At 39.1% G+C, this 13,660-nt stretch overlaps 1 protein-coding gene and 1 pseudogene across 1 annotated transcript; both read left to right on the top strand.

Moving 5' to 3' along the window:
- Positions 1-690: 690 nt before the first annotated feature.
- On the top strand, positions 691-1,239 carry LOC144254434 (olfactory receptor 56A3-like). Its single transcript, XM_077797592.1, has one exon. The coding sequence runs from the start codon at positions 691-693 to the stop codon at positions 1,237-1,239; it is 549 nt and encodes a 182-aa protein (XP_077653718.1).
- Positions 1,240-12,663: 11,424 nt separating this feature from the next.
- LOC144254653 (olfactory receptor 52L1-like) lies at positions 12,664-13,660 on the top strand (annotated as a pseudogene).

The raw sequence follows: 13,660 nt of genomic DNA, 5'->3' as shown, positions 1-13,660 counted from the left end.
GTCACAAATGAAACAATTTGTTTAAAAATGATTTTGGAATTGCCAAATGCATTGCTAATATACTCTATTATTAGCAAGAGAAAAAGACTTGGGAGATTTTCTAAATATTTTCTATGTATCAGGCTGGAGAGCCACATCTGTCAGACTTGTTTGGGGAAGCAGAGGTGAAATGGGGAGACCAGGGAAGGAATGTCCATCCTCCCTCCACATAGAGCAGCCAGTATCACTAAAAGTCTTCCAAATGAGAATAATATGAGATGAGCCAGCTGACAGGATTGCAATGGCATTTGGGGAAAAAGAAATACATAACTGGACAAATGTACTATTTGAATCTCTTGAAAAAGATATGCCTCTATCAATGTGTCAATATTACACAGTTTGGGGTCTACAGTATGATTACAACTTTCTTGTCACCCTGACTCCACTGCAAACTATTCCTTTTTTAAAAGATTCCATTTTAAAAATGATTAGTTACAACATGGGTGAAGTATATATCCTTCTTTATAAAATTGATGGGCAAGCACATTTTCCTGGAATTATTTGCAAGGCCTAAAGGGGTTCTGGAAATTAACTGTATCCAACCTTCTGTGTAAAGTGGGATTAGGATTAGAACACTACAGCGTGGTTGCCTACCAATCTGAATCTTGAGCTCTCAGTTCCTTTTTATAAGATATATTTTACTAGATATTGATGAAATACCCATCCATCATCACTGACCAATTTGTAGTCAAGGCTGTCATTTTTATGGTGGCCAGGAATGTCTTTATACCTCTGCCCATCCCCATTCTCTCAGCACGACTCTATTACTGTGGGAGAAATGTCATTGAGAACTGTATCTGTGCCAATATGTCTGTCTCCAGGCTCTCTTGTGATGATGTCACCCTCAATCACCTTTACCAGTTTGCTGTAGGCTGGACTCTGCTGGGATCTGACCTTATCCTCATTTTCCTCTCTTACATCCTCATACTTCAAGCTGTGTTAAAACTCAAGGCTGAGGGTGCTGTAGCCAAAGCCCTCAGCACTTGTGGTTCCCACTTCATCCTCATACTCTTCTTCAGCACCATTCTTCTGGTCTTTGTCCTCACACATGTGGCCAAGAGAAATGTCTCTCCTGATGTGCCAGTTTTGCTCAATGTCCTTCACCATGTCATCCCTGCAGCCCTAAACCCCATAGTTTATGGGGTGAGAACCCAGGAAATCAAGCAAGGAATCCAGAGATTATTGAAGAAAGGGTGGTAACAAGGGCAACTGCCTCTCTGCTTTCCTAATGTAGGATGACTTGATAATCAGTTGATGGAAAATTGGGCTGAGACCTATAACTTGGAGACAGGATTTTAAAATAAAGGTAAGTACTAGTTCTGAAATAAGTTCCTGACTCCTTACTCTTTAAATCCAATAACTTCTTCCAAAACACACACACAGAAAAAGGAAAAAAATCCAACAGCTTTGTGACCTTTCAATGATTCCTTAATATTTATGATTCTATTTTGTCTAAAATATAAGAACTCAAGAAAATAAATATTATAGTAGAGAAATAAATCCCAGTTAATACTAAACTTACATTTTTAAACATTTATTTTTAAAAAAATATAACTGTGGATATCAGTGGCTTTGATAATAACTTGCTATTATAAATATTATTATTATTATCCCATCTTCATAATGCAATTGTGAAAAGACCATGATAGTTTAAATGTCAGTATAGTCAGTAGTTAGAGTCCATACTCTCTTTCACTTCACTCCAAACAGACCAATAACTTTTTCTCCCCCTCCTCTTTTTCAAGCAAAGCTCCTATTCTGTTGGCAGAATCCTCAGAGGAATAAAGCTCCTGTAAAACTTAAGGACCTATGGAGTAATGAGTTTTTCTGGTATTACCATAGAGAGCCTTCTCCTTAATGTCTTTGCACCACTGTCTGTGCTTGAAGTTCACATGCAGGATTCACAGTGACTCCACTTGTGATATGTGGACAGGACTCTGTTAGAACATTCTCATATGTTACAGTATCAGAAATCACCCTAGAAAGGACACTTAAATATTCTAGAGTCAATTACCAATGAGGCACAGGTTTCCTAAAGCAACTTTTTTCTTCCTGGAACTTGGTTAGAGAACTTGGTAAGTATAAAGACACATAGAACAATTGGCAATCATTGAGAAAATCATATGGTATTTAGAAAAAATTATAAAAGAATCTGGGACCTATGATTATTAAAGAATATTTTATCCTACATAAAAAGACAGGAAAAAAATGGGGTACAAATTCAGACACAGTAGTGCACACATGTTTTCCCAGATATGTGGGAGGATGAGTAAGGAGAATGGCAAGTTCAAGAGCAAAACAGTTCATCAAAATTAAGAGAAATAAAAATAAGTACATACACATTCAAGGAATGACTCAAATAAGAGAAAACCTGAGATGTGAGATGGTGAATTTCATGTTCTGCATTGTGGTGCTTGAACAACCATAGGTGACTTCTGTGGCTAAGAGGAACCCAGAAGTATCACTCACCTTCAGGACCCTCGTCTGTCACATGAAGGCCGAAAACTAATTGTTTAAAATGGCAAAAGACTTTCTTACTAGCTTTCTGTATGTTAAACAGGCTCACAATGAACTACCTTTAAATCCAGGAAAAAATGTACATTTTAATTACTTTTATCAATGAATAATAAAAAATAATAGCATTATAAGAAGCATTAATTGTTTAAGTTAGGAGTTAAAGAAATAATTGCATCCTAATTTTTATGTCTTAAGTTAAATCTTGCCTTCAACAGATGTTCACAATTCTCTACATCAAAATATGAAGACATAAGATATATGGAATTCTTCATAACCTATCATTCAGTAAGGAACAGATATAGAAAATCTCATCCTTTGAACAATGGAACACATAGAGAATGTTAAAATGAAGGATTTGTCAGTAACTTTTTAATGCACATTTATTTTATTTATTTATTTTTATAGGGTGCTGAGGATCAAACCCAGTGCCTCCTCACACATGCAAGGCAAGTGCTCTACTGCTGAGCCCCAGCATGATTTGTCAGCTATTTTAACATTGCCAGGAATTAGCCACTCTTCTATGTGCATCTGACAGAAATCTAAGGAAATATTTCACTAGAGAGTGATCAAGGAAATATTGATCAAAATTGCAAAGTGTCCACAGCACAGTAGTAGCCCTGCAGGCCAAATTTGGGGACCAGCTATTTCTTTGACCAATACATATTCAATACCTGATAAGCGCCACACATTCTATTTGCTGAGTATAGGGACATGAACAAGACAAGATATATGTATATTCTGAAGGGATATTTAAGACATTAAGAAAGGAAACAAATTTTAAAATTACTTCAGAAACTACTACATGCTATAAGAAAAAAAAAGATGTTACAATATCTCTTTCCATCAGAAAAGCCAGAAGAAGGACACTTCACGGTAATTTCATTCTTCTTTATAACTGAGTAAAACTCCATTGTGTTGATATGCCACATTTTTTTATTCATTCATCTGGTGACTTGCATCTTGCCAGTAAATAGAAGAAACTGGAGAACATCACACTAAGAGAAATAAGCCAAACTCAGAAAGTCAAGGTTTGAATATTTTCTCTCATATGTGTAAGGCCGAGAAAATAAGGAGAGGATGTGGGCAAGGAAGACGCAAGAAAATGGAAGGGAAATTCAGTGGTGTAGATAAGGAAAGGTGTCCTGACCCCTCGCCAGCAAAGGAAACATGACACAGGATTCTTCCTTCAGCAGTTTATTCAGGCCTTTGTTTAGACATGTCTTTTAGCTTGTTTCTCTCTCGAACACTACTCCCGTGTGCCCCAGCCTTAATAAAGCAGATAAAGCCCCAATGCACAACTGCCACGTGGACTTTTCTCATAGGGTGCCAAGTCACAGCATGCCAACTCATTCTGATAAGGAGTTGTTTGTCACAGACTACAGGGAAAATCAGCGCCATCTTGTAATGGTGGCCACAGTTCACAGAAACAGCTCACCACAGAAAGGGGTGGAAAATGGGAGGAACTGTGGAATTAAGTTGACCAAATTATTCTGTTTCCATGTGTGAATGTACCGTGGTGAATTCCACCTTTATTTACAAGTATTAAATTATAAAAACAATAAATTTGTGTCGGGGGGAGACTATGGGAATAAGAAGTGGAGATGGGGAAGGAGAAGGAAAGAGTGTGAAGAGGTACTGGAGACTTAAATGGAACAAATTATAATCTATGCATGTGTGATTATGTCAAAATGAACCCCACAATTATGTACACCTAATTTTTAAGAGGCCACTTTTCATGTGATTATTAAGAATGTGATCTCTGTCTAGTACAAGATAATTATTTATATGGGTTTTTCTCTGTGTCTTCTATTCTGCACCACCTATCTACATTTCTGATTTGGTGCCAATACCATGGCATTTTTGTTACTATAGCTCTGTAGTATGATTTAATGACTGGTATTGTGATGCTTCCTACTTCATTTTTCTCACTAAGGATTGCTTCATCTATTCTGGGTCTCTTAATTTTCCAAATGAATTTCATGAGTGCTTTTTCTATTTCTGTGAAGAACATTATTGGTATTTTAATAGGAATTGCATTAAGTCATATGTATATGACTAAAGTTATAGTACTTTGGGTAGTGTGGCCATTTAGACAATATTAATTCTGCCTATCCAAGAGCATGGGAGATCTTTTCATCTTCTAAGATCTTTGCCTAATTTCTCTTTCAGCTGATTGATCACTGATGTATAGGAAAGCATTTGACTTATGGATGTTAATTTTATACACTGCTACTTTTCTGAATTTATCAGTTGTAGAAGTTTTATGATGGAGTTTTTTGGGTCTTCTAAATATAGAATCGTGTCATTGGCAAATAATGATAGTTTGAGTTCTTCTTTTCACATTCATACCCCTTCAATTCTTTTTCATGTCTAATTGCTCTGACTAGTTTCAAGGTTGAGGTTGAATAGAAGAGGTGAAATAGGGCATTCTTGTCTTGTTCCAGTTTTTAGAGGCAATGTTTTCAATTTTTCTCCATTTAGAATGATGCTGACCTTGGGTCTAGCATTAACAGCCTTTACAATGTAGAGGTCTGTTCTTACTATCCCTAGTTTTTCTAGTGTTTTGTACATGAGTGGGTACTATATTTTCTTAATTTTTTTTTCTGCATCTATTGAGATGGTTGTCTATAAATCTATTGATGTGATGAATGCTTATAGCAGCTCAATTTACAATAGCTAAAGTATAAAACCAACCTAGATGCACTCCAACAGATGAATGGATAAAGAAAATGTGTTGAATGTACACAATGGAATATTACTCAGCCATAAAGTGAAATGAAATTTATCTGGAAAAATAAGAGACCCAGAATAGATGAAGCATCCTGAGCCATCTTTCCTGCCTCTGCATCTTGTCTTTGTGTCTATTAATATTTTACTTACATTCAATCCCAAGTACCCTCCCCCCACAAAAACTCCAAGCAAGTTAAAGGTGAAAAAAATAAATACTAAAGACACTTGTGTAATAGCTTTTTTGAGTGTGAATTTGGTAAGTATAAAAAAAAACTTTGGAAGGAGGAAATTAACGAAATGAAGTTTATCAGACAAAGAGAAACTGAAGGAATACCTAACCATACCCTAGACATGATGCTCCACAAACTGGAGCCCTTTTCTCTATAAATCTCCTTAACTAGCCAGGAACTGACTGGTGAAGTAGTTCTAAAGTTCTTCTGTGCTCCCCACAGAACCAGGGAGAACACCTTTGCTTATAGTTGGATCTGGAGGGTATGTTGTTATGGGCACCTAGGATGTAAGATGCAAAATATTTCACAAACTTTGAAGCTCTTATTTTTTTCTCAATATATACTGTGGGCATCTCTTCAAAATTTTCTTTTCATCTAGACCATTGGTTACCAAAGGAGAGTATGCATGAGAATCACCAAAGAACTTGTTAAAAACACACATTTCTGGGCACAGCCCATTTCTGTAGATGTAGGATGATATGGCTTTCTAACTAATTCCTAGGTAAAGCTGATACTGCTTTTCAGGAATAGGACTTCAGAAATGACCTAACTTCTAATTTAGGTTAACCTCAATCCAAGCCATCTGTCTCAGTTCATAGAGACTCAGCCACAGCTCTGCTCAGCTTCAGATATCAAATTGGCGGTCTCCCCATGGCCTTCTGTTCTTACAGTATGATTCTGGCATTTTGATTTGAAAGCTGTCTTCCTCCCATGGATTCTCTGAGAATACTATAAATTCTTTTTTCATGGTTTTGTCTCTCTGACTAGTTTCATAACTTAGCCATCTCTCCAAGAAGGATCAAAACTCATTAAGGTCAAGGACAAGGCTTCCTTACTTTTCCCTTCTGACAGTTGGCACAAATTCAGATGCTTGCATTATGCCTCAATAATCAAAGAAGGAAACCTTCTGTGCCATCATCCTCCCTATCAGTGATAGAGAATGAGCTAAGCTGACCAAATCCTCACATGCTCATGTTTCTCTAATATCAGTGATCTTTAGAGAGTACAATAACATTCTCTGAAATAAATAATGAAGAAAGTCAAAAAACAAACTCAAAGTGTCACTCATGCTTTTTTTTTCCAATATACTGTTCCCAAAAAATACTTAACAGAGAATGTCTTCTCTACACAGCACTTTTGACCATCCAGTGCTTTTCAGGTAAGGTGTGGCTCCTCGGTTTCTTGCTAAATCCTATGCTTATGGCTTTGGCCTCTGGATCCATTTATGAAAATGTTATCTGGATAAAGCCATTCTCCTGTGACCAGAAAGACAAAGCATTGGTCTTTGGGTTCCCATGGGCTCTTGTGTCCCTGTAGATACACAGACATTTTCAAGATGAAACGGGAGATTTCTGCATTTATATTCAAGTGAAGTAAGAAAAGTAATCAACTTATAGTCTCCCTGGAGGTGACTGAGAGTTACATAAACTGTTTACAATGGGAAGGCATATCACCCAGGAACATGGAGGATATATCTAAGAGAACTTTAAATGAAAAATTATACTAGACTTACAAAACATACCTCATCTAACATGTAAAAGCTGCATTCTTTAAAAAAAATTTAAATGGTTAATATGTGATCATTTTTTATGATTAATTTTTACTAACTTCTATAAATATCTTACACAGGGATAAATACATCACTTTAGGAAAATAATTTTACACAATCTTGAACATTCCTTTAACTTACATATATTGAAGTAGACGATAATATGTCAATGAGATAAGTTGTTATTTCTAAGGTTATCAACAAATGAATAATAAAACACTGAATGAAAAACTGGTTAATCCCATGCTGGTGAGACTGAAAATTAGTGCAATTTCTATGGAAAGCTGTATGGAGATTCCTTTGAAAACTTGGATTGCAACCACCATTCGTCCCAGTTTAACTCCTAGGTTTATACCCAAAGAACTTAAAAATAGTATACCATAGTGACACAGCCACATCAATCATTGTAGCAGTTCCAATCACAATAGCCAAACTATGGAACCAACTTAGGTGTCCTTTAACAGATGGTGTATAAAGAAACTGTGGTATACATGCACAATAGACTATTACTCAGCCTTAAAAAAAAGAAAAATTATGTTATTTGCAGGTAAATGGATGGAACTGGAGAATATCACATTAAGCGAAATAAGCCAATCCCAAAGACCAAAAGGCTGAATGTTTTCTGTGATATGTGAATGCTGAATCACCATAATGGGAGGGAGGGCTAGAGAAGAATAGAGGTACTTTGAATTAAACAGAATGGAGAGGAGAGGGTATGGGGGCAGAAAGGATATTAGAATTAATCGAACATTATTACCCTATGAGAGTATACGATTACAGGACCAGTGATATTCTACATAATGTACAACCAGAAGAATGAGAAGTTATACTCCATATATGTATGATGTGTCAAAAAGCATTCTACTGTCATGTATAATGATTAGAAAAAATAAAAACAGTTTTTAAATAGCAATTCAGTTGTGAGTTTCCAGCAGTCAACACTCCTAAGTCCTGGAGAACAGGTACACTGAAACCCAGTATCCATTAAAGAATTTACTGGGGTCCTGGAAAGTTCTGTGACAATGAGAAGTCTGAACTCCAGAGCAGTTTGGGATTTCCTGGGTCACTGAAAGGAGGTTTCCTAGCTCAGCCCTAAGGATGTGCAGGATGATGCAGGGGTCATAATTAACAGTGGATAGAGGTGAGCCCCTATTTAGGTGTGGGTGCCACTACCTGCTCTGCCTCTCTGCCTAACCACCCATCCCTGAGGGCAGTATCTTTAGCTCCAGGCACCTCCTGCCAATCTTCACACCAGTTTGGTTTTGTCCAGGTGTGTCTGGAGCCCTCTGGGACCTGCGATTGGTAATAACACCCTACCTTCCCAGTGCCCTGTCCACAGTCACCATCCCTGCCTTGGGTAAACATCAAGAATGGACTCTCAAGGTAAAAGTGAAAGAACCAGCCATGAGCCAGTCCATGGGATTTCAGGTGGGGAAAATGAGGTCAGACTTGGGGCTTATTATTTGAGGGGCAGACTGTTGAGAACTTTTGTTGTTCTCAGAGCCCTTGTGATGGGGTCATTTCTTGGCCTGGTTAGTGTGGTGCTGAGAGTCTCCCAGTGCCTCTGGTTTAGCATCTCTCAGTTTTATTTCCTCCAGAGACAGAATAGTTGTTTTCCCAGGTCTGACCTGGGCACTGACAGGGAGAGTCAAGCACAAAAAGAGAGATCAGAGGAGGACACATTGCTGCAAGCCAACCTGTGGGTTGACAGATGCCTATAGATGTCATCAAACATTTGGGGTCAGCCTGAGGCAGTCATGGGGCATTCAGCGTGGTCTTGGGTCGGCATTCTCACCAGCACATATAGTGCAGGAGAACACAATCAGTGCTAGTCTTGCCAGGTCTAGAACTCATGATTTCTAACTTTGGGAAACTTTAACTGCACAGACCTTGAATGGTGTCTTTGGGTTTCCCTTGAGTGTCAGAGACTGCAGTGAAGCCTTCTGAACAAAATACCCAATCATCATTAGTAGTTCCTAGCTAGTGCAGAAGGACTTCATGGGAGTCTAGGAATCCCTGGAGCTGAGCAGGGAAGGCTGTAGTGGAAGATTTCTGAGTTCAGGCATTTTGTCTTTTTCTCAGTTCTCTCTGTGTTGCTGAGTCTCTCTCAAGGCTGACTTAAGACTAAACTGTGCATTTTCAAGAGACCAGGGATCATTGCTGTCAGGCATAATGAATCAATTATCTGTGTGTCTCAGGTCTATTCTCTGGAGCTCTACCTCTTTCTTATTAGGCCAGTATCATGGACACTGCTTCTGTGACCTCCTCCAATAGCTATGTGTGCTCTTGTCTCTCCCTCTTTCTCACTATCATAGAGTCCAGGCCAGTGTTAAGAAGAGAATCAAGGAGAAGGGTCAGGTCACATCAAAGAAGAGACTTTCTGCTTAGTGACAGTAGTGATCCCTCCTGATCATAGGAATTCCCTCCCTCATATCTGACACACATCTGGGATTCCACTCTCTCCTCTCAGGTCAGAGAGGTTCAGCAAGGCCAGTTCTGTAACAAAGCAGGATGAAGAACACTGAGGCTTAGCCCCCTCCCTGCTCAAGAGGCACTCCACTGTCTGGTACATCATCCTTATGCCTTAAGTTGAGCCTCTGACTTTTCAGGTTCCCACAATTCTCAGTTCCTTTAAGACACTCATGTTCTTATTCATTTATGCTTTAATTTAGTCATGTGGGTGTTTATTTTGCCAACATTCCTTAGTACCAACTAGATTCTAGACCCTTCTGAAGTTTGTGCTGGGGCTGCTCCAGTAAGGAAGGCATGGTCCCGACTCCTCAAGGACTGACACTGACTGGTTTTACAGTGTGGAGTAATCAGTGCACTGACAAAGCAGTGAGGCGACTGTGATCGGAAAGTGCAGGAGCCACATCCTTCTGCCTCACAGCACTGGAGGACAGCCTCATGGAAGAGAGGCTGCTTGCACTGGGTTTACAAAAACAAGTAGGAGCTGAGCAACATCAGTGTTTTGCTCATTTATTGCTTTGCTTCCTGGTCAGAGAGTTAAGGGCATCTTCACCTTCAGGTTCCTGGGAAGAAAGTCCCTTCTGCTTTTCCTCTAAGGAGCACAGAGACAATTCTTGTTACTTTAACAGCTAATATTTAACAAGCAGTTCTAGGCTTTTACTGTGGCTCAGGAGTCACCCAGGACAAAGAGGAGGCAGGTTACACTCAGCACAAGCTTCTCTCATCTCTCCTGTACCCACAGGTGGGCTTCAGCCTCAGTGCTCCTTGGATGCTGCCTGTGTTAAGGCCAGGGCACCCAGCAATATGTGTAGCTGCTCTTTCACTTCTCAGCTAAAAGACGGGAAATGGCCTTAATCTGGTGGCAGAAGAGGGTAGCTAAGAAAGCAATCAACTGTCTCACTGGGTGAAATGTTATGTACTGAATGGTGAATTTTTTATAATTATGAGATTCCCCTGGAGATCTCAATAGTAATGTCACTGTTTTTCTAGGGTGATTCTGGATGAAAAAACAAAGACAGGGAGATACATACCCGCCAGGCAGTTCATTTTTTTTATTGCTGATATTCTTAGAGTTTTGTGGCAGTATTTAATCATTATTGATTTAGGAAAAGGCACACGGAATGATCTATGGGTGCTCAGTCCACAAAAACTGAGGCCTTCATGACTATATTTACATTTACATGTGTAAACTCTCAACACAGAAAAACATTATTTCAGAGTGCCATCTGTCTTTTAAAACCAACATGTAGACACAAACGTACAGATTCAGATTTTTGTGTTGGTGCTTGAGGGGTTAAAAAGTGGTTAAGTAGAACCCTAGTTATTTGGCACTTGATATTTACAAGGAGGGTGACAGAGACTGAGTTAATATAGCATCATGGTGAGAGACACAACAACAATCTGAAACACAGAAAGAGAAATCTGTGATCTCATACTAAGTCATTGCTTATTATTACTGTTAATAACTATCATTTATAGAATTATGTATCACGAATTTACATGTAGTATTTCATTAATATTTATTATAAATCTGTGAATTGATCTTATTTATCCTAAGATAAAGCCTTTGAGAGTTTAAGTAGACTGCCAACAATTCATTCCTAGAATATGAAATGGACACAGCTTGCACCTGAATCCTTTAGTCCCCGATGCTTGTGTTTATTTTACCACATTGTGAATATTCTACCATGCTAACATGTAATTACCAAGTTTAATGAACTATGATCCTTCCTGTTGAAACAAACAATTGAGATATTGAAAGGGATTTTATAATAGTGATAAATCAGAAATTGTGAATGAACAAAGGATGATCCTATTAAGAGTTACTAATATAATAGGCATTAACTTAATACAGTCAATGAATCTTCCTGAGGGGTGGGAGATGAGAAGTATCAATTCAGATAAAGGGGGAAAATGAAAGAATATACAAAGGGAATATACAAAATAGAGTGGTCCGGTGGCATTCCCAGGAGTTTTTGAATGTCTAAAACAAAACATTGAACATATGGGAACATGTTGAATGTAAGACACAAATACACAAAGACCATCTTCAAAACTTCAAGTGCTTGTCCTAAAAATATGACTATTCATACAGGGAATTCATGAAGAATTTTGACCATTGGAGTGGTATGATGACATCTGCATTTTAGGAAAAACCCTTTAACTTCAGGATTAAAAGTAGATTGGGGAGAGACCCAAAGCTAAGGCAGAAACACCTAATGACAAAGTCCAGATGAAAGAAGTTGGGAGTGTGAGCTAAAGCTGGCATTTCAGGGGTCGGGAAAAAAGGAGAGGCTATAAGAGATGCAAAATAAATAAATAAATAGATAAATAAGTAAATAAGTCAATAGGAATTGGTGAAGGGGCAAAAGAGATGAAGGAAAAAATGAGTAAGGAGAGTTTCAAAATTTCTGGATGAACTTGGGAAAGTAGATAGTGGTATAACTCACAAACATATTGACAAGACTTAGGGAAAATTTGGGAAGGATAGGCAACTTTGTCCAGTCTTGGATATGTTTACTGCATAGTCTGTAGTAAGGCAAACACAAAAATATCATTTGTTTCAGAAAGATATTTGACTTAAAATCATAAGTTTGGAAGATATAAAAGTATTTAAATGTTAAAAGCATGTGAATTGGTGAACTCAATTCAGAGATAATGTATAATATTGTGAAAGAAAGAGGGGATGGAACCTTGGAATCAATCTCTAATGAGGTGGAGAAGATGGTGGGCCTGGGGTCAGAGGAGGAACAACTGAAGAGTACAATGTTGTGGAAACTGAAGGAGACTAGTTTCAAAAGTAAAAGTTGGAGTTATTAACATCCAGAGAATTAATGAGAGAGTTTTTTCAAATGCACAATTCTGAAATACAAATAAATGAATGGTAAAGTGTAAGCATCTCTCCCAAAGGCAGCATGTGTTTATTCTTATCTCTGAGTAAAACTAGATTTATCCTAATTCAGACATGTGCAAGTCTCACTCATAAGAAGCGTATCTCCAGGAAAGGAGATTTTTTTCCTTGTCTCTAACTGTATTCCCTTGTGTTGCAGCTCAAGGTGCTTCATTCTTCTGGTACAGAGGGCAGCCAGAGCTGGACTATGTGGTAACATATCAGGAGTGAAAACAAAAATGACTTTTGTTTCTTTTCCCTTTTCCCTCTTTAAGCCCTTTATGATGGCCCTTAGCAATTCTAGCTGGAGGCTACCCCGGCCTTCCTTTTTCCTGGCAGGTATTCCAGGTCTAGAGGAGAGTCAGCACTGGATAGCTTTCCCCTTGAGTGTCCTTTACTTCCTTGCTCTAGTGGGCAATGTTACCATTATCTTCATCATCTGGGCTGAGCAATCCTTGCACCAACCCATGTACCTCTTCTTGGCCATGCTAGCTGCCATTGACCTTGTCCTGGCCTCCTCCACTGCACCCAAAGCCCTTGCTGTGCTCCTGGTCCATGCTCATGAGATTGGGTACATTGTCTGCCTGACCCAGATGTTCTTCATTCATGCTTTCTCCTCCATGGAGTCAGGTGTACTGGTGGCCATGGCTCTGGATCACTATGTGGCCATTTACCATCCTCTGCACCATTCCACCATCCTGCATCCAGGGACCATAGGGCGCATTTTGGGTGGCAGTGCTGGTGCGTGGATTGATCCTCCTCATCCCCTTCCCCATCCTGCTACAGAGCCTTATCTTCTGCCAGACCACAGTCATAGGCCATGCCTATTGTGAACATATGGCTGTGGTAAAACTTGCCTGTTCAGAAACCACAGTGAACAGAGCCTATGGGCTGGCAGTGGCACTTCTGGTGATTGGGCTAGATGTCCTGGCCATTGGTGACTCCTATGTCCTCATCCTCCAGGCAGTGCTCAAGGTACCAGGGAGTGAGGCTCGACTCAAGGCCTTTAGCACATGTGGGGCTCATGTTTGTGTCATCTTGCTCTTCTATGTCCCTGGAATATTCTCCTTCCTCACTTACTGCTTTGGCCACCATGTACCCCATCATGTCCATGTTCTTCTGGCCACCCTGTACCTCCTTGTGCCACCTGCCCTCAATCCTCTCGTCTATGGGGTGAAGACTCGGCAGATCCGCCAGCGAGTGCTCAGGGTGTTCTATATTAAAAGATTGATCTGA

The sequence above is a fragment of the Urocitellus parryii genome, chromosome 4 (genome assembly GCF_045843805.1).
Source record: "Urocitellus parryii isolate mUroPar1 chromosome 4, mUroPar1.hap1, whole genome shotgun sequence".
In the NCBI taxonomy this organism is placed as follows: Eukaryota; Metazoa; Chordata; class Mammalia; order Rodentia; family Sciuridae; genus Urocitellus; species Urocitellus parryii.
This window is presented reverse-complemented; position numbering and strand designations above follow the sequence as displayed.

Bases quoted from the DNA above. Each gene is read 5' to 3' on its own strand.
- LOC144254434 (XM_077797592.1), top strand. From the start codon at position 691: ATGAAATACCCATCCATCATCACTGACCAATTTGTAGTCAAGGCTGTC.